The sequence below is a fragment of the Podarcis muralis genome, chromosome Z (genome assembly GCF_964188315.1).
Source record: "Podarcis muralis chromosome Z, rPodMur119.hap1.1, whole genome shotgun sequence".
NCBI classification, from domain to species: Eukaryota; Metazoa; Chordata; class Lepidosauria; order Squamata; family Lacertidae; genus Podarcis; species Podarcis muralis.
The window spans coordinates 12706034-12731089 of record NC_135673.1 but is presented as its reverse complement, the minus strand read 5'-3'; the positions used below and the strand labels follow the sequence as shown (position 1 = coordinate 12731089).

Genomic DNA, 25056 nt, shown 5'->3' with positions numbered 1-25056 from the left:
AAGTGGCATATGAGTGTGTCACTTCCATGTTGCTCTGCCCCCTCCCAAGCATTCATTCATTCATTTAGCAGTATATGCCGCTTGGTTGTAACGAAACCTCTGTTTACAGGAACCATTAAAAAGATCAATAGGAAACCCAACTGTTTTGTGTTGATCATTTTAATAGAAAAACATCAAGACTTACTGCCCCTGGGGTTTGCCAACACTACTCCAGAGCCCCTCCTGGACAGGACGGATGGGGTGCTGCTGTGTAACGGGGTGGACGATAGACCACAGCATCCCCTGTCTGTCTCTCTGGCCCATCACCAGATGCTGATCTCCTAATCCCATTCCAAGATCAATAGATTTTCTGGTAAAGGAGATAGTATTTTTACAGACAATAGCAACACCTCCCCTTTGTCCTCCTCCGCCCAAGTCTAGCCTAGCACTGTAATAAGTACCCAGAGGGACACGGCTGAGTTAGGTCAGGCCCACCCAACTCACCCATCCAAGTCTTGGTAATGCATACCACATCTGCCCTTTTATCCACCACCTCCCCTGTGGGTGAGCATGGTCTTATTGTGGACTGACCTGGCATTCAATAACAGCACCATTGGACCAGAGGGCTAAGAAGTAAGCTATCAGCAGCTTCCAGATGGGTGAAAGGCGGACAAGAGCCTCTGCCCCAGTTGTGTGGAAACAGGAGAGGAGTCTCAATGGAGCTAGCAGTGGGAAGGACACTAGAACTCAAATATATCCAGTGAAGCTGAATGTTGGAAGATTCAGGACAAATAAAAGGAAGTGTTTCTACACCACATAGTTAAACTATGGAACTCACTCCTGCAGGAGGCAACAATGGCCCACCAACCTGGATGGCTTTGAAAGAGTATTAGAGAAGTTCATGCAGGATAAGACCATTGATGTCTACTAGCCACGAAGACTATGCTGTTTCTCGATAGTCAGAGGCAGTAAATGCTTCTGAATAAAAAGGGAAAGGGAAAGGACCCCTGGACAGTTAAGTCCAGCCAAAGGCGACTATGGGGTTGCGGCGCTCACCTCGCTTTCAGGCCAAGGGAGCCAGTGTTTGTCCACAGACAGCTTTCCGGGTCATGTGGCCAGCATGACTAAACCGCTTCTGGTGCAACAGAACACCGTGCTGGAAACCAGAGCACATGGAAATGCCGTTTACCTTCCTACTGCAGCGGTACCTATTTATCTACTCGCACTGGTGTGCTTTTGAACTGCTAGGTTGGCAGAAGCTGGGACAGAGCAACCAGGAGCTCACCCCGTCGCGGGGATTTGAATTGCCAACCTTCTGATCAGCAACCTTTTGCATACCAGTTGCTGGAAGCCACATGAGGGGCGAGTGCTTCTAGCAGGGCTCTTATTATCTTATTAAAGATGGAATATTCCTTCAATCCAGTGGAAGTCCTACTGCTATATTTATTTTAAAAACATTTTTAATATTAATATTGGGTTATCCTTGATACAGACAGCTTAAAATAAATGATATGTATCTGTATTGTGCATTAATAAACAAATGCCTACCTCCCCCTCTCCAATATTCCCTCACCAACTCCCCTTCCCCCCCTTCTCCTGTCAAACTTTCAGGAGCTGCCTGCAAATAGTGTCCTGCTCATCTACCTGTCAGCCACTGGCGTGTTTCCTTCAGGTCGTTCGGATAGTGAAGGTACAAATAAAGGAATGCTCCCTGTCATGAGCAGGGCCTGAATTCTCTTTATGATCCACAATCTGATGGGGGAAGCCTCCAAATGCTTTTTCTCTTGGAGAATAAGCTGTGGGCTGGCATTGCCTTTGCTGGGCATGGCTGCCCAACAGGAAGTGGCATTTGGATTTTCTTCTCATGTCTACCTTTGTGCCACACCTTAAGATTTTTCAGGTGTTGGAAGCGTTAGCACCCGGTTCAGGTGTTTTACTGGGCTGGAAGATCTTCTTTGTGTGGTGAAGAAGTGGGGTGTACGGATCCCTATGCCATGCACACTGCGTGATGCCCAGCAGATGTGTATCCCATACGTCTCCATTAGTTTCTCTCTCACCTTTTTCTCCAAGGAGCTCAAGGTGGTTTACATGGTTCTCCCTCTCATCATTTTATCCTCACAACAAGCCTGTGAGGTAGGTTAACCTTAGTGGGGATTTGAGCCCTGGCCTCACAGGTCCTAGTCTGACAAACATTCTAGCCACTACACTACACTGGTTCTCCTTTCATGCCCCAGGGAGAAAAGAGTGGACAACAAAGACATTTTTCAGCCTGAGGGCCACATTCCCTTCTTTGAAGGCTTCGAGGGGCCACATGCTACTGGGAGGTGGAACAATGATTGTGAATTTTTACCTTTGTTCAGTAGGCTAGTTTCTATGCACAAACAATACACACAAACACCCAGCCTCCATCCACACAAGCAAGAGGCATTATCAGAGTTTAAGGACACATTCCAGCCAGCCAAAACCATTCACAGTGTGAAGTAGAGCCAGTGAGGGTTATGGCCTGGAGAGAGGGAGAAAGTCTTAAGGGCCAGATAAGAGCCCTGGAGGGTTCCCCACCTCTGCCGTCCAACCAGGTCTTAAAAGTGTTACGAGGCTCCATATGGAGCACATCACAGTACTGGGGAGTGGTGTGTGCCTGATCTTCACTACACGAAGATGATAACCAGCCTTGTAAGTGTTTGGTAAATGGTGCCTCCTGGATGCTTCTGGGGCTCATTGTCCCTTTTATTTAAAAAACAAAACAAAGCAGTATGAACACAAAGCCGTGTTGATAGTACTCAAGTGCAGCCAAAGGATGACTGCTGGGGGAGGGGGGGGCGTGCTGTAGAGATGGTGGATATTTCCTTACAATTCAAGCCCTTGTCATGACTTTGGTAATTTCCCTCCACCCCACCTCCACCTCCACCCCACCTATCCGACCCGGAAGAATATTGGGATGCAGCTGCCATCTGTGCTTTGTTTGTTGTTTTGTTTTTTAAGACAACTCCCCACCCCCCTCAAAAAATACAATCATGAAGATGATCCATTCCAAAAATTGGCTGAAGCTGAATGAATGGATCATACAAAGCGAAAGAATTTGGTTCTCATGGTACCATGTTTGCATTCAACAACAACAAAAATTCCTCCCAGTAGATGTCGTATTATATCTGCTCCATTCACTTAAAAGACTTGCATTCCTTTATAAAATGCATGCTTGTTTCATCTTTCCTTGCATGATTCATAAACCTTTCCAGATACTTATATTTAAAAAAACCCACAAAAACACCTGTAACAAAAAGTTTACAGGGTCTTTTTTGCTATGTACTTTGGTGCCAAATCTTTGTCCTCTCGCTTGACTGTGGTTTTTGTGGGTGGGTGGGCCTTATGCCTGCTGCATGAGCTTTTGTTGTTCCCAACATACGGTAGGACAAATGTCCATCTCCACCCTTTGTAGAGCTTTCTAGATTTTCTGTTAACGCTTCTGGCTCAAAGTAGGAGGTGAGCCTTGGGGACCATCTGTGCAAAATGTCAACCTCCTCCATTCTGCCCCAGGGATGACATTAATGCAGCTGGGACTCTAGAAGGGAAAGAGAGCTGGCCTGACTAAGTCATTGAAATGGGGGGAAAGCAGAAGGGGTAAAAATAATTAGGGATAATCTGAGGAAGGGGTAAACTGATAGCTGGTAAGAATAGGTTTGTCTTATGTAATTGAACAGAGTTTGAGGAATGGGACCTGCCTCTTGAGTCACAACAAGGCAGATAATTTTAGAGCGCTTGAACCATGGGAGGATGGAGTATCAGACAAAGAGAAAGGGAGGATAGGCTCTGCCTCACCCATGAAACTGCCCTGTAATCTTCTGAGCTCAGTAAGGCAAAGTTGCAATGGCAATATTCCTGATACTTGCTTTTGCACAACAAATATTATTTTTTAATCGATGTTTCCTTTTGTTAGCTGCTTTGGTCTTTCCTTGGGAAGGTAAAACTGGTTATTAATCAGCAAGTGAAATTTGGGAAGTAAATGAAGAACCAGGATTGTTGTCTCAGCCCTTCCAATTGTACCCATGTACAAAAGTCAGCCAAAGATGATCCTTGTCAATCCATGTGGCCAACACAGACCAATGTGGCATTGCTGAATTCAGCCTTGTAATGATAAATTTAAAAATATTGGACTTGCACATAGCTACCTGCAGTCCACGTGATTGGCTTTCTGAGCTGAACATACAGGGAAGGGCAAACAGTATCACTTGTTCCCTAGAATGTTACAGCTTCAGGAGCATGGGAAGCAGCATTTGAGTGAGGCACCACCTGCATTGTATCTTTAAAGCAGTACCATACCACTTTAATAACTCATGGCTTCCCCACCAAGCATCCTGGGAGCTGCAATTTATTAAAGGTTGTGAGACTTGCTAGGAGACCCCCCCCTATTCTTCACACAGAACTTCCATTCCCAGAGTACCCCAGGTAGAGGGAACTGTTAAACCACTCTGGGAATGGTAGCTTTGTGAGGGGAATGGGGGGTCTCCTAACAAGTCTCACCACCTTAACAAACGCCAGTTCCCAGAATCCTTTGGGGGACCCCTGAGTGTTTAAAGTGGTTTGATGCTGCTTTAAATGTATAGTGCAGATGGAGCCTGATTCTAAAGACCGCATTTGACACCTGTCAAGTTTGCTATGTGAAATGAGTAACTGCGTCTCCAGGAGAAGGAGTAAAATCTTAGGGCCAAACTAGACAAATTATACTGTCTCCACTGGGAGGAGATGGTTAAGCGCAAAGACCATTTGGAAAATCCCATTGTCTTGTTGTGGAAAATGCTTGAATTCCCACTAGGCAGTTGTGAAGCTGGTAGTGAAGCATGTTGTGTAAGTGGCTGTTGCCCAGAGTTGGGTCAAAAAACCAGCTTTTCCTTTTTTAAGCTTCCCTTGGCATTCTCCCATCAGCGTTCTCTCTCTCTCTCTCTCTCTCTCTCTCTCTCTCTCTCTCTCTCTCTTTATCGCTATGCTGGTGGCTGGTATCCACAGCAAATCTGGAAAGGTTCTTCCTGACCTACTAAGGTGGAAGGATGGATTTCTAGTTCTTGGTTGTATTGATTTTGATTGTGGTGTGTGGGTTTAAATATGGCGTATATTGATCCTTTCTGTATATATGTGAAATAAACACGGTTTTAGTTAGAGAGGTCTCTAATGAAAAGGGCACAATACTTTTGGTCCTACACAATCTAAAACAGGGATAGTCAGCTGGCAGCCCTCAATTCCACCTATGGCAGCTGTACCAAATTCTAATCAAGATCATAGTAAGTTATATTGGGATGAAGTGAATCTGTGTTGTGTTTTGAATTCATAGGCTAAAATGAATCAAAAGCTAAAGGACATAATCCATTAGTAATCTGCAAGCTCTCCCAGATTCTCCTTTTTCTCCCAAATGGGGGCTGCTGTCTATATCCCGTGTTTGTTTCATTGCCAATACCTCGCTGTGTAGCTGCTGTTCATTCTGGCCTCCTGTTTGCATTTTCTGCAGGTCCCTATGATTTTGGGGGTGTCCTGACAAACAGCAACCGGGACATCATAAATGGGGATGGCATCCACAAGCGGAACCAGTCGTATAAAGAGATGCACTGGTGAGTACCATGTACCTGGAAGAGCAGGTGGCAGGAGCCCTCAGCCCTTGGAATTCAGTTACGGGACTTTTGCTGCCACATGGTTTCAGCATTTGTACTGGCTTCTTCCAACTGGGATTTTGAGGCTGATGCTTCTCCCACAACTCATACACATTTCCTATAAAGCCCTAACCTCAAGGGCAGGGTTGGGGGGTATTTTTCAACTTGCGCGTCACATTCCTTCAATAGTAACATTTTTGGGTGGCTGCATGCTGGTGGTGAGCGGGCCCAAAGGCAGTAGGGGGAGCAGTGGAAGTGACACCTTCATGCTGTAGGCACACACTTTCATCTCTCCATCCAGGCAAGCAAGAAGCATTATCTAGCAGGCTCTTCTTATGTTCTTGTGACCATGACCTCAGGCCTCTCTGTTTAAACTGATGGGTGGAGGGTCCTGTTTAGGTTTGCTTAGTTTCCTTTAAGCGCTTTTATAAATAAGTACAGTAAATGGAAGGTTGTGATGGGCGGTGGGGAGACCCCTGGAATTATGTTATGTTACTAAGGAAGCAACAATCTCTTCCCAGGTTCCAAGCGTACTTTTGAACCGTTTCTGTTCTCTCTTTTAGTCTACACCCTGGTGATCTCTATCCTTTCACGAGGAAGCCTCTGTTTATCATAGTGGACTCCTCTAACAGCGTTGCCTACAAGGTAACAACTTTTATCCATCATTATCATCACCATCATTATTTATTTATATGCCTCCTTTCCATAGTTAAGGTGTGCTCTAGATGGCTTACAACCCGAGAAAATTCACATAATTTGCTCTAGTAGGTACAAAAATGCAACCAAATTTAAAATCTTAAATGATAAAAAATGAAAACCTCTCAGTAAGTACACAGCAAAATTTAACAATTGTTACGTTAGATCATAAGATCTGAGAATAAAAACTAAGCAATGTAATCCCAATAACAGATAAAAATGATGTATGTCAGAATTAAATCTTGACTCCAGCATTAACTCCTAAGCAACACCCCCCCATGCCAATAGTTTCTAGTCATACTGGACAGCAGGACTTACTGGCCTCAGGGGTCAGATAGTCTATGGCCTCTCCAGCACCAGCTGCTTTTGCAGCTGGAATCAGGGTGCTGCCCCCCACCCCACCCCACCCCAGCAAAGCAGGGAGGGAGGCTCTTGCAGGACTCACAGATTAGATGATTTTAAGATGTCTGTGTTTTGAGTGCTTCTAAAGTCAGCCCCTCTCCCTACACCAAAGTAATTTATGTTTTTAAAATGCATTTTACGTGTGCCATTTGTTGTAAATAGAGCATTCTTGTAATGTGTATACACAAAATTTATTCAAGGGAACAAAGCAAAAAACCAAACAATTTTTTAAAAAACATAATGCCTTGGTAGTAGTAACTGACTTTTATAAAACACTAAAATGTCCTTTATGAAATACCCAACATATTTGGAATTTGGTACTGAGCTTACTTCTGAGATTTAAAGCACAATTGCAACTGGACTTTTTAGAGTTCTCTAAGGTGGTGTGATGTGTTAACCCATGGATAAGTGCAGCCCCTTTGGAGAGTCATACCCATGTTAATGTGCCAGCAGCTGGTGCTGTAACTTCCTTCCTTCCTTGTTTTGACTATTTCAGTTGTATTTTGCTGTTGCTAATTCTAGTTACCTTATTGCACATAATATATATATGAGTGTCTGTATCGCATGCCCTGGGTAGAGTAGCACAGAGCTCTGTGCTTAATCATCACTTTGACATTGGGAGGGAGAGAAGGGGGGTGACTATTACTCTGATTAGACCCAGCTGCTCTTTAATATGTTAACAAGCTTAGTAGGAATTAACTTAATGAATTTTAGTGGAATTGACACATTTGGAAGAGCGCTTGCTGTCTTAACAGGCTGAGTCCTGGATAGAAACTAGAAGGATGCTTTCCTTCCTTTCCCCTGCCTTAAATTTCCAACTTTCCCCAGCATCTCTTTTCCACCACGTGCTAGAAAATACTCATTTGGCTGGAAAAACTGAGCAGTCATCCACCTCAAAAAAAAAAAAATTGCTTTGTCTCATTAGCTGTTGTATACAGAAAGTTAAATTTCGTGTTGGGTTGTCCACATGACATCCCCTGGTGCACTGCAAAGTCTTCTGTTACTTATTTAGAACATTTGTAGTCCACTCTTCTGCCAAAAAGGCTCCCACAGTGGCTTACGGACAAAAACATGACACACAAGGGGAAAGTGAAAGGGAAGTGAAAGAGGTGGATGGGGAATCAAACTCAGGCATTAATTCTTAATGTTGACATCCTTCTGTCTCTTGAGGCATTGGAGGAGTTCGCCTTTGAGGGTGAAGTCAAGCCGTTGGAATGTTACAGTATCTGCTGTGGCTGTAGAGACTGAGACGGGAGAGACATGTTTTGTTGCATCTGGAGCAGATAAAGGCATCCAGTTGTGCTGCTGCAGATGTGCCATGGCTCTCTTTTTTTTTAATCTCTGTGCTTCTCCCAGTGGTCATTCCTCCTGCTAAGGATACACAACTTGACTTTCTGCAGGCACTGCAGTCGTCTGCAACTGATTCCCACTCCAAGGGGTTGATGTTGTCAGCCTTCATGTCTCATTTGCAGACATCTTTGAAATGCAGATTTGGTCTGCCAATAGGCCTAGTGCCTGAAACCAGGTCCCCATAGAACACATTCTTGGGGATCCTGCCATCTTCCATTCTGTGGACATGGCCAAAGCAGCATAGATGTCTGAGACAGGAGTGTGAACATGCTGGGAATGTGGATTTGGGAGAGCATGTCTTTGTTTGAAACTCTGTCCTCCCATGTGATAACCAAAATCTTTCTGACACAGCACATGTGGAAGGCATTGAGGTGTTGCTCCTGGTGGATGTAAGTTGCCCACGTCTCAAAAGTATGCAGCAATCCCTTCCACCCAATTAAGTTCTTGCCTTGTTATCCTTAGACTCAAGTTTAAATAATAACTTTAAATACGGAGACTTAGTATTTTTTTCTATTATCAGCAGCCTGATTAACAGTAGCTGACAATACTGGAAACCTATTGAAATCCCCACTGAAATCTCGGTAAATAATATTTGGAATGTGGCTCTGTCAGGACACCTTACTCGTCATAGAAGGGTAATTAAAGGCATTTCAAAGATAGACACTTTTGGCGAGACTTGGCTTCCATTCTTTTCCTTTATAAATGAGACAGAAGATACTTTTATTCCACACACAACACAAGAATCTCTGTGGAGCAGATACTTTAAAGGCCTATGAAACTTAATAATCAGGTAACACTGGACAAAGTTACTGTATTTATATGCTGTTCTTGTACTTACGTGAAAACCAATAAAAATATTTGGATATTTTTTAAAAAGAGGAAAGCGTTCATAAAGTTCAGGTATGACTGTTCTGGTGGTGTTGATTCAAGGCCACACTTTCTGCTTTGTACTATGGGCCCTTTTTGACTAGAGATGGATCTTGCTCGCCACCAGGGAGTAATCCAGGTTGCAAGCAGCACTGTGGTAGTTCTGAGTGACACAAACACAATTTAGTGCTGATCACCTGGTGACAGTCAAGTCCCTCTGGTGCCAGTGGCCTGGCCTTGGGAGTCTCCAGAGCACCTGTGTTTAGCCTTGGCAGAGAAGAACATGTTTGTGATGCAGAGGCGTAGACATATTGCTAGGGAATTTTACTTTTATACTGAACATCCCACTCTTTCTTTTGTATGGGGCTCACAGTAGCCCTCCTCTTCAACCAACTGATCAGGTTTACCTTTCCGTTAGCTTCCTATTGCTGTATGTGTTCTCAAACCAAACTGCTGAGATCTCTCTCTTTCTCTCGCTCCTCTTCCAGAATTTCACAAACTTATTTGGACAACCACTGGTGTGCCTACTTTCACCAACAGCATATCCAAAAGCATTGCAAGGTATGAAGGTGTTTTTCCTCTGTAACAGGAGTTGAGGTGTTGCATTGTGTTCCTGTATTTTACAGCAACAACAAAAGTCAGTGGAAAGGGGTTATTAGCTTCCCAGCTTAAAAAGCTGCAGTGACACCTCCCAATCTCCCGACCCTCATTTGATCCCCTGAACCACAGTGAGCAGTTCTTTCTTTCTTTTTTGCAAGAACAGGGCATTTGTCGTCTGGAAGTTTACAATAAATATTTCACTAACATACTTGTTGAGCCTTGAAATTGGCTGCCTGTAAGCAAACATGTGTCCTGGATGCTTGGTGAAACTCTGGTGCTTAGTCCTGTTGTTGCTGTTGCATTGTTCATTCCACTGCTTGGTAAACAAAAAGCTCTTAGCCTGGTGCCTAGGGTTTGATAAGAATGGTACCAGGCATGAGTCTGGGGAGAGCATTCCGCAGGTGGTACTACTGAAAAGTGTTGCCAGCCTCCTCACTTCTCTCAGATGCTCAGGTGGGGCACATAGAAAAGGACTTCAAATGAAGACTGCAGGGACTGGGCTGGTTTGTATGAGGAGAGGCAGTTCCTGAATTATTGTGCTCCTGAGCCTTCTAGGGCTTTAAAGGTCAAGGTGCAATCAGGCTCTTTATTTTCTTGGGGGATAGGACCATAGTCCAGAGGGTTGAGCATTTTCTTTGCATGCACAAAGTTCCAGATTCAATCCCTGGCATCTCTAGGTATGGCTGGGAGAGACTCCAGCCTGACACCCCAGAGAGCTGCTGTCAGTCGATGTCTACAGTATCAATCTGGATGGACCCGGGGTCTGTGTAAGGACCCCTCTGCACTATACATTTACAGCAGTAGTATACTGCTTCAAACAATCACAGTTTCCCCCAGAGAATCCTGAGAACTGTAGTTTGTTATGGGTGCTAGGAGATTCCTATTCATGTCACAAATCTACAATTCCTAGAGTTATTGTTTTTATTTATTATATTTATTAGTCACTTTTCGCAAAATAAATAGAGTTCCCTGGGAAGAATAATTGATTGTTAAACCACACTGAGAAGTGTATCTCTGTGAGGGGAATTAATCTAACAACTTTAAACACCCTAAGAAACTGCAGTTCCCAAGATGCTTTGGGGGAAGCCATGATTGTTTATAGTGGTATGATACTGATTTAAATATGTAGTGCAAACAGAGCATACAACAGCTCCTTTTCTCCTTAACGTCCGCTGTCCTTTTGCTTCGTGCAGATAAAATGTGGGGCAGGGGGGCGGTATTATCTCCTCTTCCTTTGCAGCGGTAACTGTGGTGGGCACTCTCTCTTAGGGTTTCTTCCTTGCCTGGACTAACGTTAACGGAAGTCTTTTTGGAGTGCCTTGTAATCTAATTAGGGAGCGAAATATTTGATCGATTCAAAAGCTCTCTATTAACTTTCCAACCCATTTTTCCAGTCCCCATAACTGTAAGTGGTTCTCTGGTGTGTCGCTCTCTGAGAGAGCAGCCCCTTTACTGCTACTGGTTCCCAGCATGAAGTCCAGTCTGGTGACATAATTTGTGACACAGGAAGGTGGTGGTCAGCAGTGAATGCATGAAAGGAGCTGGAGACTTCACCCTTTGGCCTTATTGAGGTAAGTTCTATTATGTGCCAAGAGGTTTTGAGTAAAAAATAAATATTGTTCCTGTGAAAAGAACACTAAATGAGGCTGAGTACACATCATACATTTTTTTAAAAAAACAACAACATTAAATCTCCCCCCAAAAGAAACCTGGGAACTGTAGTTCGTTGTGGGTACTTGAAATTGTAGCTCCTGGATTCTTTTTCTTTCTTTTTTTCCCAGAGAAGGGTGTGCTTTAAATGTATAATATGTACATAGCCTCCGTCAAAGGAATGATGAAAATAATAGAACTTACCCTTTTTCAAGCAGAAAACACCTACCAACTGGTGAATGTCTCCAGCGGGAGAGGGGAGGAAGATCGTATCTTGTTTAGTGTAATGTTCCTGCTGATCAGAACCTTAAATCTCTCCTTTTTCTCATTTTACTTAGTTGTACAAATTTGAAACAGAGCTAAGAGCTAGTCAAGTTTGAAGGATCAGCTTTCATTCTGGTGAATAATTGGGATGGTGATTGCTGGCAAATAATTCTTCATATGTGTGTTTTGGGGATTGGGTTGGGGATAGTTTTTTTTCAAGGTATTGTGCTTCCTCTCCCCATTGGGGTAATAGTGCCTCTTTGTATTGGATGACGCTTTGGAGAAATGTTTTGCATTGGGTAACAGATAATCAAATAATATAGCTATCAGTGGGTACATCATAATTAGGAAACACTCCTTGATCGCCACAGCCAGGGTGTCTACAGTGATCAGTAGGATAGAATAGAAATGGGGAACCTTTTTGCAGCCCAGGGACCACATTCCCTTCTGAGAAATCTTCTAGGGTCCATATGCCAGTAGTGGGCAGGGCAACAAATGTAAACTTTACCTTTGTATACAGCAGAACATTTTCCTCACATGCTCACACACGCCCCTTCTTTTTCCTCCATCCATACAAGCAAAAGGTGGTCTCAGAAATCAAGGGCATATTCCAGCAAGGCATATTGAGATGCGAATCAGGGTCACTGAGGGTTGTGACCTAGGGAGATTTCCCTAAGCCAGGTATATTTGGCTCCTGGGCCTAAGGTTCCATATCTTTGGATAGACAGATTTCTGCTAGTACCTTACAGAATGATAGTTCGCATCATAGAATGGCTTTTGGTCCCCCACCCCCCTTCCATTTGTCAACAGTTGAAGCCTAAACACCTTTCGGCAGTGTAAAATCTACCTTGTTTGGACCGGCCTTTTGGAGCTTAAGGTTAGATCATGAACATGTGGAGATTTCAGTCAAGTGAGCAATTGTTCTGTTGGTGCTTTAAAAAAAACAAAACAAACCCCCCCCCACCTTTAGTTCCCAATGCCATCTGTAAGGATGAAGCAGCCTTTATGTCTAAAAAATAATAAAAGGAAAATGTGAGTTTGTATGCAAAATGAAATAAATCTGAGGGTTGTAGCCAATCCTACTCAGATTAGGTAAATTGAAATTTATGAGCATCATTAATTTAGGCATGTTCATTTCAGTGGGTCTGCTCTGAGTGCAACTTCTTTTGATACAACCTTGGGTTTATAGGGAACCTGTTAGACCCTTGACATAAATTTGCTGCTGCTCAGTGCTAAGCAAAGTTTGTGAGACTTGGATAGGAGGGCATCTTTGGTGCATTTATAATAGTGCCTCCCTATTTATGTGTCATGGTAGAGGGTTGTATGGCTGTTAACAGTGGGCAACCACCTCTCCTGTTTCGTATGCTAAGTGCATTTTGTGTTCATTTCCTTCCAGATCAGTCTCAGCGAGGCAGCCTCTTCACCTTCTTCCTGAACAATCCTTTAATGGCATTCCTATTTGTCTCTGGATTATCAAGCATGCGCAAAGGATTGTGGGACAAGTGTCATGATTACCTTCGCAAAATCAACCGGGATATTGCACAATTGCTGACTCATTCCCGTTCCATAGGTATGTACTGTAGGTATGCTTAGACCAAGGGAACCATGCAGCTGAAAATGAACAAAGATGATGAGTTTGTTATTTTTACTATTTTTACACATCTTAGTCCTATTCAGAGTAGACAGATTGATGTTAATGAGTCTGACTAGCATTACATGCAACTCAGAGTCTCCTTTCCACTCCAGAAATTTAAAGAATAACTTTCTGAATTCAGCTTTTCTTTAAGAGCTGCCTTCTTACTTTCTGCAGATCAGGCCTTTCTCCAGTTTTTTGGAGATGAATTCCTTCGCTTACTTCTAACAAGATTCATCTTTTGCTCAGCTACCATGAGGATGCACAAAATCTTCCGGGTATTTATCTATTATTTATTTTATTTAAAAAATCATACTGCTTGAAAATCTCAAAGCAGCATTGAACTCTTCCCTTCTTGTTGTCGAAACAGCTCTTTGATAGATGCTGACTGTGGATTGTATCCAACCAAGCTCTACTTTGAGTAGACCCAGTGAAATCAAAGCAGCCGTCAAGTTTTTAGCAACATTAGGCCCAGTCCTGTAGGAATGCTCTCCCTAAGGAGGCTCAGCAGGCACCTTCTATTTTAACCTTTCAAAATTTGCCATAAACCTTTCTATACCACCAAGCACAGACAATTAAGAAAACATCTATGCTAGTTATGCTGATTATTATATTAAATTTTTACACAGCTTACTTCATACATGTGTGTGTGCGTTTAAAAAAAAATAAGGTAAAATTTAAAATCACAGATCATCAGCATAAATATATCTTGTCTGTCCCTCTCTTCCTCCCAAAGGAGCTCAGAGGTAGCAAACAATAAAAACACATTTAAAACAATTCCAGATACAAACTGGAAAAGAATCTCTACTTAAAAGGCTTCTTGGAAGAAGGAGGTCTTCAGTAGAAGCTGAAAAGAGGACCACTTAGATATTTTTCATGAAATTGCAATGATTACTGTACTGGAAAATTGAAATTCTATTTTTTTCTCTCCTCCTCTTCCCCACTTCCTATAGCAGGAAACTAGAAATTATCCAGAATCCTACCCCCAGTTGCCAAGGGACGAAACTGTGGAGAATCCACACCTCCAAAAGCATATTTTGGAGTTGGCTTCCATGCTGGATGTTCGAAATGTGTTCCTGGAAACCACGCTTGATGATTATTAAAATGGAAATACACATTCTGGCTTTCTTACTGCAATGGGGTGTTTCCCAGCCACAGATTTTTGAAATGGTGCAGTTTTCTAATGTGAAGATCCACAAAAGGAATTTACTTGATTTTTATTTTTAAACTTAATGATTATTTTTTTAAACAAATGAAATGGCTGTGGGCACGGCTGTTCCATTCTGTATGGGGTCAATTTTATAAACTAATCCCTCCTGCATCTTTTTAAAAAAATTAAAGACTTAAAGGAATCCCATGGGTTTAAAATTTTGGTTTGTGGTGGTTGAGAACCAGCGACACATCATAAATGAGCCTAAGTATTTAGGGAAAAAATGCTATTGGTCACTTTTCGCCCTTGTATGTGGAAATTCTTTATTTTTGTACGATTTTTAAAAATTTGGAAGCAAAAACAAAACACAAACAAACCAAGAAGAAGACCTCTTCTGTCCCCAAAGATTCTGGAATTGAAATGTGAAACATGGGATCACTCATTGCAAAGCAGCAATAGCAATAATAAAAAGTCTTTCAAAACAAGATATGTATGGCCAACTCAAGAAGGAGCATCACTTTTGAAGGGATCGCAGAAAATGTAGTGTTCCCTACTCCCATAAATCCCCTTATCCAGATGTTAAAGCTATGTTGCATGTTGATTAAGAATGCAGGACTTTTATCCCATCTCAGCCTGTGAAGGAATCGCCTCCTGACATAGGAATCACATCAAGAGACTGGCCCCCATCTCTTTATTGGACCACCCTCCGTGCCTCTTGCAGAGCCATGACGATCTTCCTGCCCTGGGAGGAAGGTCAGAACCAGTCAGTTTTTGGGTTCTGAAACCTCAGAAGGAGACAATCTGCCTTCCTCCGCCACACAATGAAGTATCATTCCTCAGCTTCTGCCCAGAGACTTGTATCTAGGGATGGAAAATGCCAGCCTCTCTCTCTGCACATGAACACATGGCAAGGAACTGCTTCAAACTACCACTGCCACACTTGGACTGTGAATAAACCCTTAACCTGTTTGTGGTGTTCCCCAGATCCAAGAGAGCCACCTTTCTTACCCCCCACTCCTACCCAGTCTTTTGTGATTTGAGAACACAAGTTGATGCTGTGTAGTGGGGAAAAGATCACTGCCTTGCCTCTGTGGCTGAGCTGCTCAAAATAAAACCTTGTTTATAGTTGTGGGAAAGGCACGTCCCTCCCCTCACTGCCTGTGTAAAACATGAATCTTCCCTGCCATAGCTGTGTTTAGATGAGAAGGTGTGGGGGAACATACTGACTTTTTATTTGAGCCCTTAAGTATTTATTCTGCAAGTGCAGCAAGTGCAGGGGACCTTTAGCCCACCAGGCGTTGCTGGATACAACTCCCACCAGCCTTGGCAAGCATTTGGCCTTTGGCCAAGGATGATGGGAGTTGTAGTCCAGCAGCAATCTAGAGGGCCAATCTACAGGAATCTGAAGGCTGCTGCCAGAGGGTTTTTGCTGGGGTGTCAAGGGGAGGGGAGCAATGCAAGGGAAGCTAAACTGCCTGAAGGCAGCCTGTCTGTTTTCAACATAGGAAGATACTAGTATATAATTATAATGGAATAGGAATGCTGCAGCAGAAGGAAAGGGTTGCTGGGGAAGGGTGCTGCTCTCAAATTGTCCTCAGCACCCAGCTTTTTAAGGCACGTTGTGGCTCAAGAGATCTACCCCCACTCCTATACAACCATCTTGGAAAAGACCTCAGTGGGGTTTTTTTGCCCACCAAGGAATATGTTCATCTTTGAGTACAGCAACAGGCTTTGAAAGACTTAAAATGTAAAGAACACATTCCGTTTCATTTGAAAATGGATAGGAAGTCCTGGCAAAATTACACAGCATAGGTTTGTGTGTTAAGTGTCTTCCAGATGGTCCTGGAAGGGCTGCTGATAAAGACTCCTTTGGTGGTCATCTTGCAAATGGGGGCGTGTTGTGGGGAGTTGTTGGCCAGTACATTCAGGATTAACCCACCAAACACAGTGAGCACACATTTCAGGCTTTATTTTTTTAAGCTTATTGAGCGTTTTCTGTAATTCTGCAGTTGTGGGGTATCTTTGAGATGTCAAATAGGAAAAACAAGAGTTTTGTTGTTGCAGCTTGGGTTTCATGGAGGCCAAGGAGAGAACAATGGAGTAAGTGTTTCTTTTTCTTCTTTTTCTTCCTGAATCTGTTTTGTCCGCATAAAATATTGCTTCCTTCGTATCTCTTCCAGCAGGCTGCCATGTACGCCGCTGCCCAAAGTATGATGCAATAGCCAACAAGCTGGGCACAACAGCAGAACTGAGATGCATTCCAGACTCTGAGAAGGCAATGCTTGGGAGGTGTAGCGAGAGGTGCCTTAGGTCGGGCAAAAAAAGTGCAATGGGGCATGGGCAAGTAGATACAGAGTTTTTGCAGAGATGTTGTTCTCTTCCCTGCTCCCCAGTGAGCTTGCTTCTAAAATGCCTTCACTTTTGACAGGCAATTGGAAAGAACAGTTTAATTGCCAAGTTGTTTCCATCAAGTTAGGTTTGGTAACTGGCACTGCTGCATTTTTTCCCTGGGGTGCTCCCATTTTCCTGATTTTTTAAAAAGTAAAATAACAACAGTGTAGGTAAAAGGTGTTTGTTATATGTATTATATGCACAGTCTGCTAGCTTGTGGAGGGTGCTTCTTGTAAATTGTGTGTGTGTGTGTGTGTGTGTGTGTGTGTGTGTGTGTGTGTGGTAGCTTGAGAACCATGTGAATACGGAATTTTTTTTAAAAAAAATCTAAGCATAGGTGCTGAGCAGAATTTGTTCTATTGCAAGAGAGCATAATTAAGAGTGCCGTTGCTCAAGACAGTGGTTTCATGGGTCCATAATTCAGAAGCCTAGTTTCAGCAATGTGAATTTCTTATTGGAGGACTTCACTGTCCAAAAACAGATTAGGGACTTGTGTAGGCCTTAAACTCGGGACAAGTATTTCATCTAATTCTTACTGAACTGTGACCTTGTATTGTTTGCAAACCAAAGGTTTGTGATGATGGACACACACTGACGTCCCTGAAACATTCTGGTGCCAATACGTCTCCCTCTACCGCCGATGTACCTCTGAGTAGTCTTTAAATGGCAAATGGTTCTTAGGGGAAATTTACTAAGAATATGGAACACTTGTGTTCATTTTGGAAGCCAAGGTTTCTTCCTTTTCAAGGTCCAAAGGTTTCTCTGGTCACCTGTGGTGATCATACGTCAGTTTCCACAGTTGGCTCTGACTTACCTTACTCCATGTTGCCTCATTTTAGCTGAAATAGCTTGTGTCCACAAGCTTGGAAATGAGATTTCTGTTTTAGAGTTTGCATTTTGTATTCTGTTCAAGTTTTGCTTTAACTGTAGATTTAGGTTAAAACTGGATCCCAGCCATACACAGTCCAGCATAACAGATATGCAAAGTTCAAATAATTAAAGGACTATATTTTTAAAAGCAAATAAGGACAGATATTACAATTTTGTTTTAAGAATATCCAGTCTACCACATTGATGTAATCTTATCTTGATATTTTCTGCTGCAGCTTCTTTTCTGTAACAAGCCTGATGGTTTGCCTGCAAAGATCTGCAGGCTTGATATAGAATCAAACCAAATTAAGAGTTGAGGAAAGTATTTTCTGGCCCTGTTACGTATAGGACAATCAAATGAATAGTGAGGGACACCCTTCACTGTACCAACTACACAGATACAGGATATTCCTATCATTGTGTCCACAAGGATGTGGCAAGGAATGTTTGCTGAAATCGAAGGCAGGCAACCATTCTCCTTTTCCATACCACATATTGCTCAAGGAAATGCTCAAGTGATCATGTGGTACTATTTGGGCTGATCTCCACATCAAGCAAAGGGAACAACTCGGCTGGATGAAGACATTATCCATTTTTGAAATTATGCTACTAGCTTTAAATTTAGAAAAATATGATGGAGAGATACTGAAAGACCTTACCAGATGAATTGGTCTTTGTATCCAGATCCCCCCCTTTCATATATTCTACAAAAGTACTACATTCTATTTGAACGGCTTCTTTTTTAAAAAACAACTAACAACTTAGATTTAAGTGGATAAGTAAGTCTGGCATTGTAGTTTATGTTTCTAGCTGAAATTGGGTAAAGAAAAGTTGGCTTCTCTAATGCCTACATAAGGCACAGGTTGTAAACAGGAACATTTTGTCTCAGTTTTGCTTGTACAATCGACTCTCAACTTATGTAGAGATTATGTTGCGGGTATAGCACACAAAGCCAAAATCATGTATAGTAAAAAAACAACAACAACCCACACACACAACCCATTCCTCCTGTACCTCCAAATGCCATCCCAAGGCCACCTGTACTCTCCCAAGGCCTCTGAAAACTCTCCCTGCCCCTCTGACCACTCTCTCAAGGTGAGTGCAATGTCAGGTGGGATTGCCAACATATTTTCCCCCAAACACCTGCCCCCTTTATAATTTATTTTGGGGGTTTTTTGGCCAAGTGCTTAAAACTCTGTGTGCGTAAGTTGTGAGTCAACTGTTTATTATTTTGGTGCAGTCAACTTTAAAATCCAGAAAGACAAATTAAGGCAGTGAAAATGCTTTGTCAGAGATGGGGAAGGTGTGGGAATCCAGTTGTTGTTTTTGGGCTCCAACTTCCATCAGCCCCAGCCAACCTGGCCAGTGATCATCTGAAGGGCCAAATGATCACAGTCAATAGTTTCAAGGATTTAAAAGACTCTGGAGACTATCTGCTGATTTTCAATATGGGCCAATACACTAGCTGTTTTTGAGCCAGCATTGTTGGGTTGAAGTTTCCAGCAACACTTTGTCTAGGAGGAGTATGTTCTCAGCACATGGTACAGCTCTTTATGGATATGAAGTATAGAATCAGTATTACATAAACCACCAATATCCCCCCCCCATGGTGTGTTTGTACATACACGAAATATACCACAGAGCAAAAAATGTAGGTAGTTCATGTAATACTAAACAAGCCCTGATACCGGAGAGGCGAAACAGTACTGTTGGCCAAAGCAGAGATGTAAGAATGAAGAGTCTAGTAATAAGTCTTCCTTATCCTGCAGCCTAAGTCTTGGCACTTCTTGATATCTCTCTGCCTCTCCATGATGTCCTTGATGACATTGCTCTGCATATGCAGATCCCACCCTGCATAGGCGTAGCCAAGGGGGGCAGTGAGGGGCAGCTGCCCCCCAATCAATAACAATAAAAATACATAGCTGCCCCCCAACAAAAGGTCTGCCCTCCAAAAAAATTCCTGCTACGCCCATGCAACCCTACTTTCAAATATGCAAACCTGACTAGCACCTGTTACATAGATTTTTTGCCTCCAGTGCGGTAGTAGCCTTTGGTCAAGTGAGCTTTTCCTTCAACATAGATTGATATTGTAATACTTCACAGATTTGAACCCAGGAAAAAGGGAAGCTCTCCCGCCTTCTTGCTTTAGCGGTTCTGGTGGAAACTGAGCAGTAGGTTTTAGAGTTTGTTGGGGCTTCAAGCACTTAACTGTATTGTTCTGAATATATTACAGCACTGCTATGTGCTGGCATGGCAATAATAAATTAGCTCTGGTTGAGACCCTTAAAGCCATAACTTGCTTTTTGCAGTGTATTTTAGTAATGGTTTCCAAATAGAAAAACTGCTCTTTTGTGAGTGTGGAGAGAAATGATATTTTGATCTGAAATGGCTGCTTGGACACGTCTTGGAGACTAGAAAGGCAAAAGGAAAAGCTGAGAGTAGTCTTGAATTTAGGTGGATCTCCAAAAATAGAAATTGATGTTCATGTCCCCCTGTGAACTTGCTTTGAATCCTGGTTGTTGTCTTATGCTTAGTGGAAGGGGGGGGAATTAGGGATTGGACAAGACTTCCTGCTGTGTTAGGGTTTGATTCCCTTTTTCATTTAATGAACTTCACATTTAAAAAAAAAAAATATAGGCACTTCCAAAGCATACTCTCTTGTGCATACTGTTTCAAAGTCTGCTTTTTCCTCTTAGGTCTTTTCATCATATAATACTCAGAGGTCTTGCCACATAAATTTCTGCAGCTGGGTGAACCCTTGTATTGTAATTCGATCACCAGACACAGGCAGCCTTTCTGTGCTGCATCTCCTGCAGTGCCATCTTCCAGAGAGGAGTGGAGGGCATTCAGTTAATAGGATGGCTCCAAGGCATTTCAAGTCTTTCAAGTCTTTTGCCTCCTCTTCCAGAGTGAAGGACCATCTCACCCTCCAGTCCTGCCCTGCTTCTGTCAGGTTCCTTTTCTTTTGGAGGAATTTATTGGGACTGGTAAAAGAGTTACTGTCTCTTTAAGAACTCAGTTGCAGAGGGAATTCTAGGAAATGGGGGAGGGGTGGACTACAACGGGGACCCACCATTTTTGTTTGTTTTGTTGCTTCTTCCAATTGTGACAGAAATGAAATCCCTTAAAGGGCCCCTAAAGAGGGTGGTGCTGTGGTCTAAACCACAGAGCCTAGGACTTGCCAATCAGAAAGTTGGTGGTTCGAATCCCCGCAATGGGGTGAGCTTCCGTTGCTCGGTCCCTGCTCCTGCCAACCTAGCAGTTCAAAAGCACGTCAAAGTGCAAGTAGATAAATAGGTACCGCTCCGGCGGGAAGGTAAACGGCGTTTCCGTGCGCTGCTCTGGTTTGCCACAAGCGGCTTAGTCATGCTGGCCACATGACCCAGAAGCTGTATTCCGGCTCCCTCGGCTAATAAAGCGAGATGAGGGCCTCAACCCGAGTCGTCCGCAACTCGAGCTAACAGTCAGGGGTCCCTTTACCTTTTAATGAGCTGCCCAAACCATCTCTGGTACCTCAGGTTAAGAACTTAATTCGTTCCGGAGGTCTGTTCTTAACCTAAAGCACCACTGTAGCTAATGGGGCCTCCCACTGCCGCCACGCAATTCTGTTCTCATCCTGAAGCAAAGTTCTTAACCCGAGGTAGTGTTTCTGGGTTAGCAGAGTCTGTAACCTGAAGCGTCTGTAACTCGAGGTACCACTGTATAAGTCGTTTTGGTCTGGAGAAAAACTTCTGTAGGGCCTGTTGGGCTCCTCACACAGTAACAGAGGGAAAAATCAGGCAAGTAAATGCTGGATATGCAGGTACATCCCCACTCCTCAGGACTTAAGGCAAAGTGGCCCTTTCTCTCCACAGACTTCCTGGTGACCCCGCTAGTCCAAAATACACACTCTCCCCTCCCCCACTTCCTACATGTCTTCCCAGAAATGGCTGCCTTCATGGTTGAATCTCTCTGGATTTTGGGCAGGGCTTGAGGTTTGTTTCCTCACACTTTGCTCGGACAGGAGGAGCCTGGGATGGGCTGTGTCTGGATCCACAGTGACATTTGCTGTCTGAAGATTTCTGAATTAGCGTATCTTCGTGAAGATTTTATATTCACTTCCTGCTTTAGCATCTTCTCTCTCTCTCTGTCCCCTTTCCTCTCTAATCCCAGCTTATTACATTTGTATTAATAAAAGTATTGTTACTTTATTATTATTGCCAGTGTCCATCTAGCCAAAAGGCTACTGCATTACTGGCGGTGGGGGAGGTGTAGGTGGGATGCTGAGGCCCACTGGCTGTCCCTTGACCGTTTGCAAAGCTATTGCTGGTAGCAAAATCTCTACAATGAAGGATGAGGCTAAGTGCTCTGGACACCCAAACTGGACCGACTTGTGACCACAGCATGCAATCAACTTAAGTGGTTATTGCTGTTGGTGTTGCTGAATATGCTAGTGGTTCAGGAAACTTCAAGGTACAGATCATTTAACTCTAATCAATTTTAAATCTACCACTTGCTGATCATCTTATCAGACAAAGTTAATATTCAGCCTTGCCTTGTGATCCTCTGGAATGCAAATCTCTACACTTCCTGTGTTAAACAGAATCCTGAACAAATGCTTTGAGAATAAGGCTGACTTTCATTCACTCTTTCTGCTCTGCTGTGCTAGCACCCAATGATATGTAAATGTAATGCACTAAGGTACCCATTTAATCTTATTTGTTAGAATAGTTCTCGCATCTAAAGTGGGTCTTCTTTGTTTTCTTCCAAGGGTAACCTAGCCAGCACTTCACTCTGAAGTTTCAGAAACAAAGTTTGTCCTGGAATCTGTGGTTTCTCATTTAGAATCTATTTTGTATTTAGCCATGTCTAAAGTTTCAGTCTATGCTTCCTTGGAAGCAAATTCCAATGAAACAGTAGAGCATATGCAAGAAGTAAATGTGAGGTGTACACTAAGTAGAAAATATGCATCTGCTGCCAAGTGAGAAGCTCCCAGCATTCAGTGTGCAGGCTTCTTTAGCCCTTTTATCATTGTTGTTAAGCCATGCTTAAGCTGGGCAGCAGAAGCAGAACATGGACTAACCTTCTGTTGCTTCCTTAGAATTGCTCATATCTAGGCCAGGATCAGTTAAGCTGTGATCCTTCACATATTGCCGGACTCCCGTCTTCCATCACTCCTGACCATTGGCTATGCTGCCTGTGGCTGATGGGAGTTTGAGTCCAAGAAGATCTGGAGGGCCACAAGAAGTTAGGGCTCCCCCCCGCCCCGACTATGCCATAGCCTAAAGCACAACAACCAACTCTTCTTCCTCCACCTTCTTGTCCTGTTGCGCAGCCAAATGAGGATGAGTAAGGGGATAAGGAGATAATTAAAAACAATAAACATTCTACTGCTTCCTCTAAGAATAGAGCACATTTTTGCATTTCTCTGGAAAAACTGAAAGATTACTTAGGAGGAAGTGTGCCTTTTAGGTAAATGCATCTGTAATCAGCAGGCTGGTTTTAAGCTAGGAACTGCTTACTATTTCAGTTTTTTCTGGCTAAGCTGACAGTGATGAACAAGTAACAGTTGGACATCTTGTAATGATGCTACAAGCAACGATTCCTTGAACAATGCATTGAAATTAGATGTCAGATTTTATCTTTATTTTTTTTTAACTGGTGGCTTTTGAATTTTAAATACCACTAAGGCCTGATTACTGATTCTATTGTGGATCTTTAAGCCTCCGATTTCTGTGTCATTTTTGCATGTTGATGCATCTTTCGTTTGCTTATGTGTGCCTTGTAAGCTTCTAGATCTGCAGATGCTCGGTTCGACTATAGAAAAATAGTAGTATGTTCTCTGCTATGGTGATTCTGCTCATCTTTTGCTCATGCAGGCATGTTTTGGATAATGCAGCAGGAAGCCTATGTACAATAGATTAAGAATAGCACTGAACCCTGCCGCACAATTGAAGGAAAGGATTAAACTAATATGCATCAGCAAGCTTTTTAAAAAATAAAATAAAATATTGGACAACACCAACAGCTTTTAAATTGGGAAGGGCTATGAATACACAGAAATCAAGTTTCAAACTCCAGTGCTAGTCTTAGTGAGATTGGATCCCTGCTGAAATTCTAGCAAACATTAAATTGAAGTCAAGCGATGTGGTGTAACATTTTACCTAGAATGACACATTCCCCACATTGCTAACAAACTTGCAATTAAAAAAACACACCAAATAAATAAGCTTGTATTAGAAAATAACATGCCTACTTTTTTCTTTTTTAAAAACAACACTTCATTTGGAAACTAATAACATGACTTCTTAGTGGTAAAAACAAGATAAATTTTTAATCTGTGGCAAATGCTTGTCTGTGGTTGAAATGTTTATTGAACTGTGATGCCAGTTGTAGGGAATATACAGCTGTATCTCTTAGAATCTCTTTCTCAAAGGGATTGAAGCACAAGCGTTTTACATGTACCTAACCTGTTCTCAGTGCTGCTAGTTCATAGTGCATGTGATGATGCTGTAGGGGAACCCCTGTAACGGTTCACAAAGCCACTGTTACATTTATTACATAACCACGTCTTTGGTGCCAGTCTATCTATGTTATGACTTGAGATTTTTACAACATTCCTGATCTGACCAGTGTGATGTGATGCTTTTGTTTTCTGATGCTGAGAAGATCAGGGGTCATTCTTGTTTACAAGGTTCTAAATGGCTTCCCTCCCCCTTTGCCAAGAGTTAACACACCATTACACACCCCATCAGTGTGGAAACCCAATCTTTTTCTTTTTCATTCTCTTTCCTTTCTCTCTCTTTCCCTTTTCTCGTACAAAGCTTGTGTGTCTAATGCATCTGAATTACCAAGCCATACGCCCAACCATGGATGTTTTCCGTTCTTGTCCCATCTGACATTTCTCTGTTGCCTGATATTTATAATCCGCGCTGTGGTTTGTACAGATGTGTTTTCCCAAGGGTTCAATGAAAGCTATCTCCGCAAGATAGTAACAGCTGGGCATGTGGCAACCTTTTGTAAATTTGGCGCATCTGCCACTCCCTTCTGTTTACTGCTTTTGGGAAGACAATTCCACTAAATAAAATTTGCAATCTAACACTGTGACTCTCTACAGACCTAACATAGCATCAAGGGAACAAAATACTGTAAAAAAATGCTTTTTATGTTGTGTTTAAGTAACAAGGATATGACATTTCTGGGGTTTTGCTGTCAGTGTATTTAAGGCTTTCACGTTGGTTAATGTTTGCTTGAAATGTGAGTACACTCATCGGTTGTGAATTATTGTACATGAATTTTGTATCTGAGACCCACTCAAATTATATGTACTACCAATATACAATAAACATATTTGCTTAAAAGTGTGCATTTCAGCCTTCAGGAATAGGTGGGCTACACATTTTAATGAATGAAACTCAATCATTACTGTTTATCATTATTATTCTCAACCACGTTGATGAATAATAAATCTCATTACATTCTGGCTTTAAAGAAAGTAAGTATAAGAGCCCTGCTGGATCAAACTCAAAGCCTACATATAGTCTAGCATTCTGTTCTCACAGCAGCTAACAAGATGCCTATGGAACATC

At 42.6% G+C, this 25056-nt stretch overlaps 1 protein-coding gene across 5 annotated transcripts in view; it reads left to right on the top strand.

The window, feature by feature from the left end:
- The window catches only part of SCAI (suppressor of cancer cell invasion), an 86640-nt gene extending 61812 nt beyond the window's left edge, over window positions 1-24828 (top strand). For all 5 annotated transcript variants that reach the window (XM_028714416.2, XM_077922523.1, XM_077922522.1 and 2 more), the window contains 7 exons: window positions 1591-1669; window positions 5477-5576; window positions 6179-6260; window positions 9419-9491; window positions 12841-13014; window positions 13255-13355; window positions 14031-24828. In XM_028714416.2, the coding sequence (XP_028570249.1) occupies window positions 1591-1669; window positions 5477-5576; window positions 6179-6260; window positions 9419-9491; window positions 12841-13014; window positions 13255-13355; window positions 14031-14180 (759 nt within the window). In that variant the 3' untranslated portion in view covers window positions 14181-24828. The remainder of the gene's footprint in view (window positions 1-1590; window positions 1670-5476; window positions 5577-6178; window positions 6261-9418; window positions 9492-12840; window positions 13015-13254; window positions 13356-14030) is intronic.
- Window positions 24829-25056: the final 228 nt, after the last annotated feature.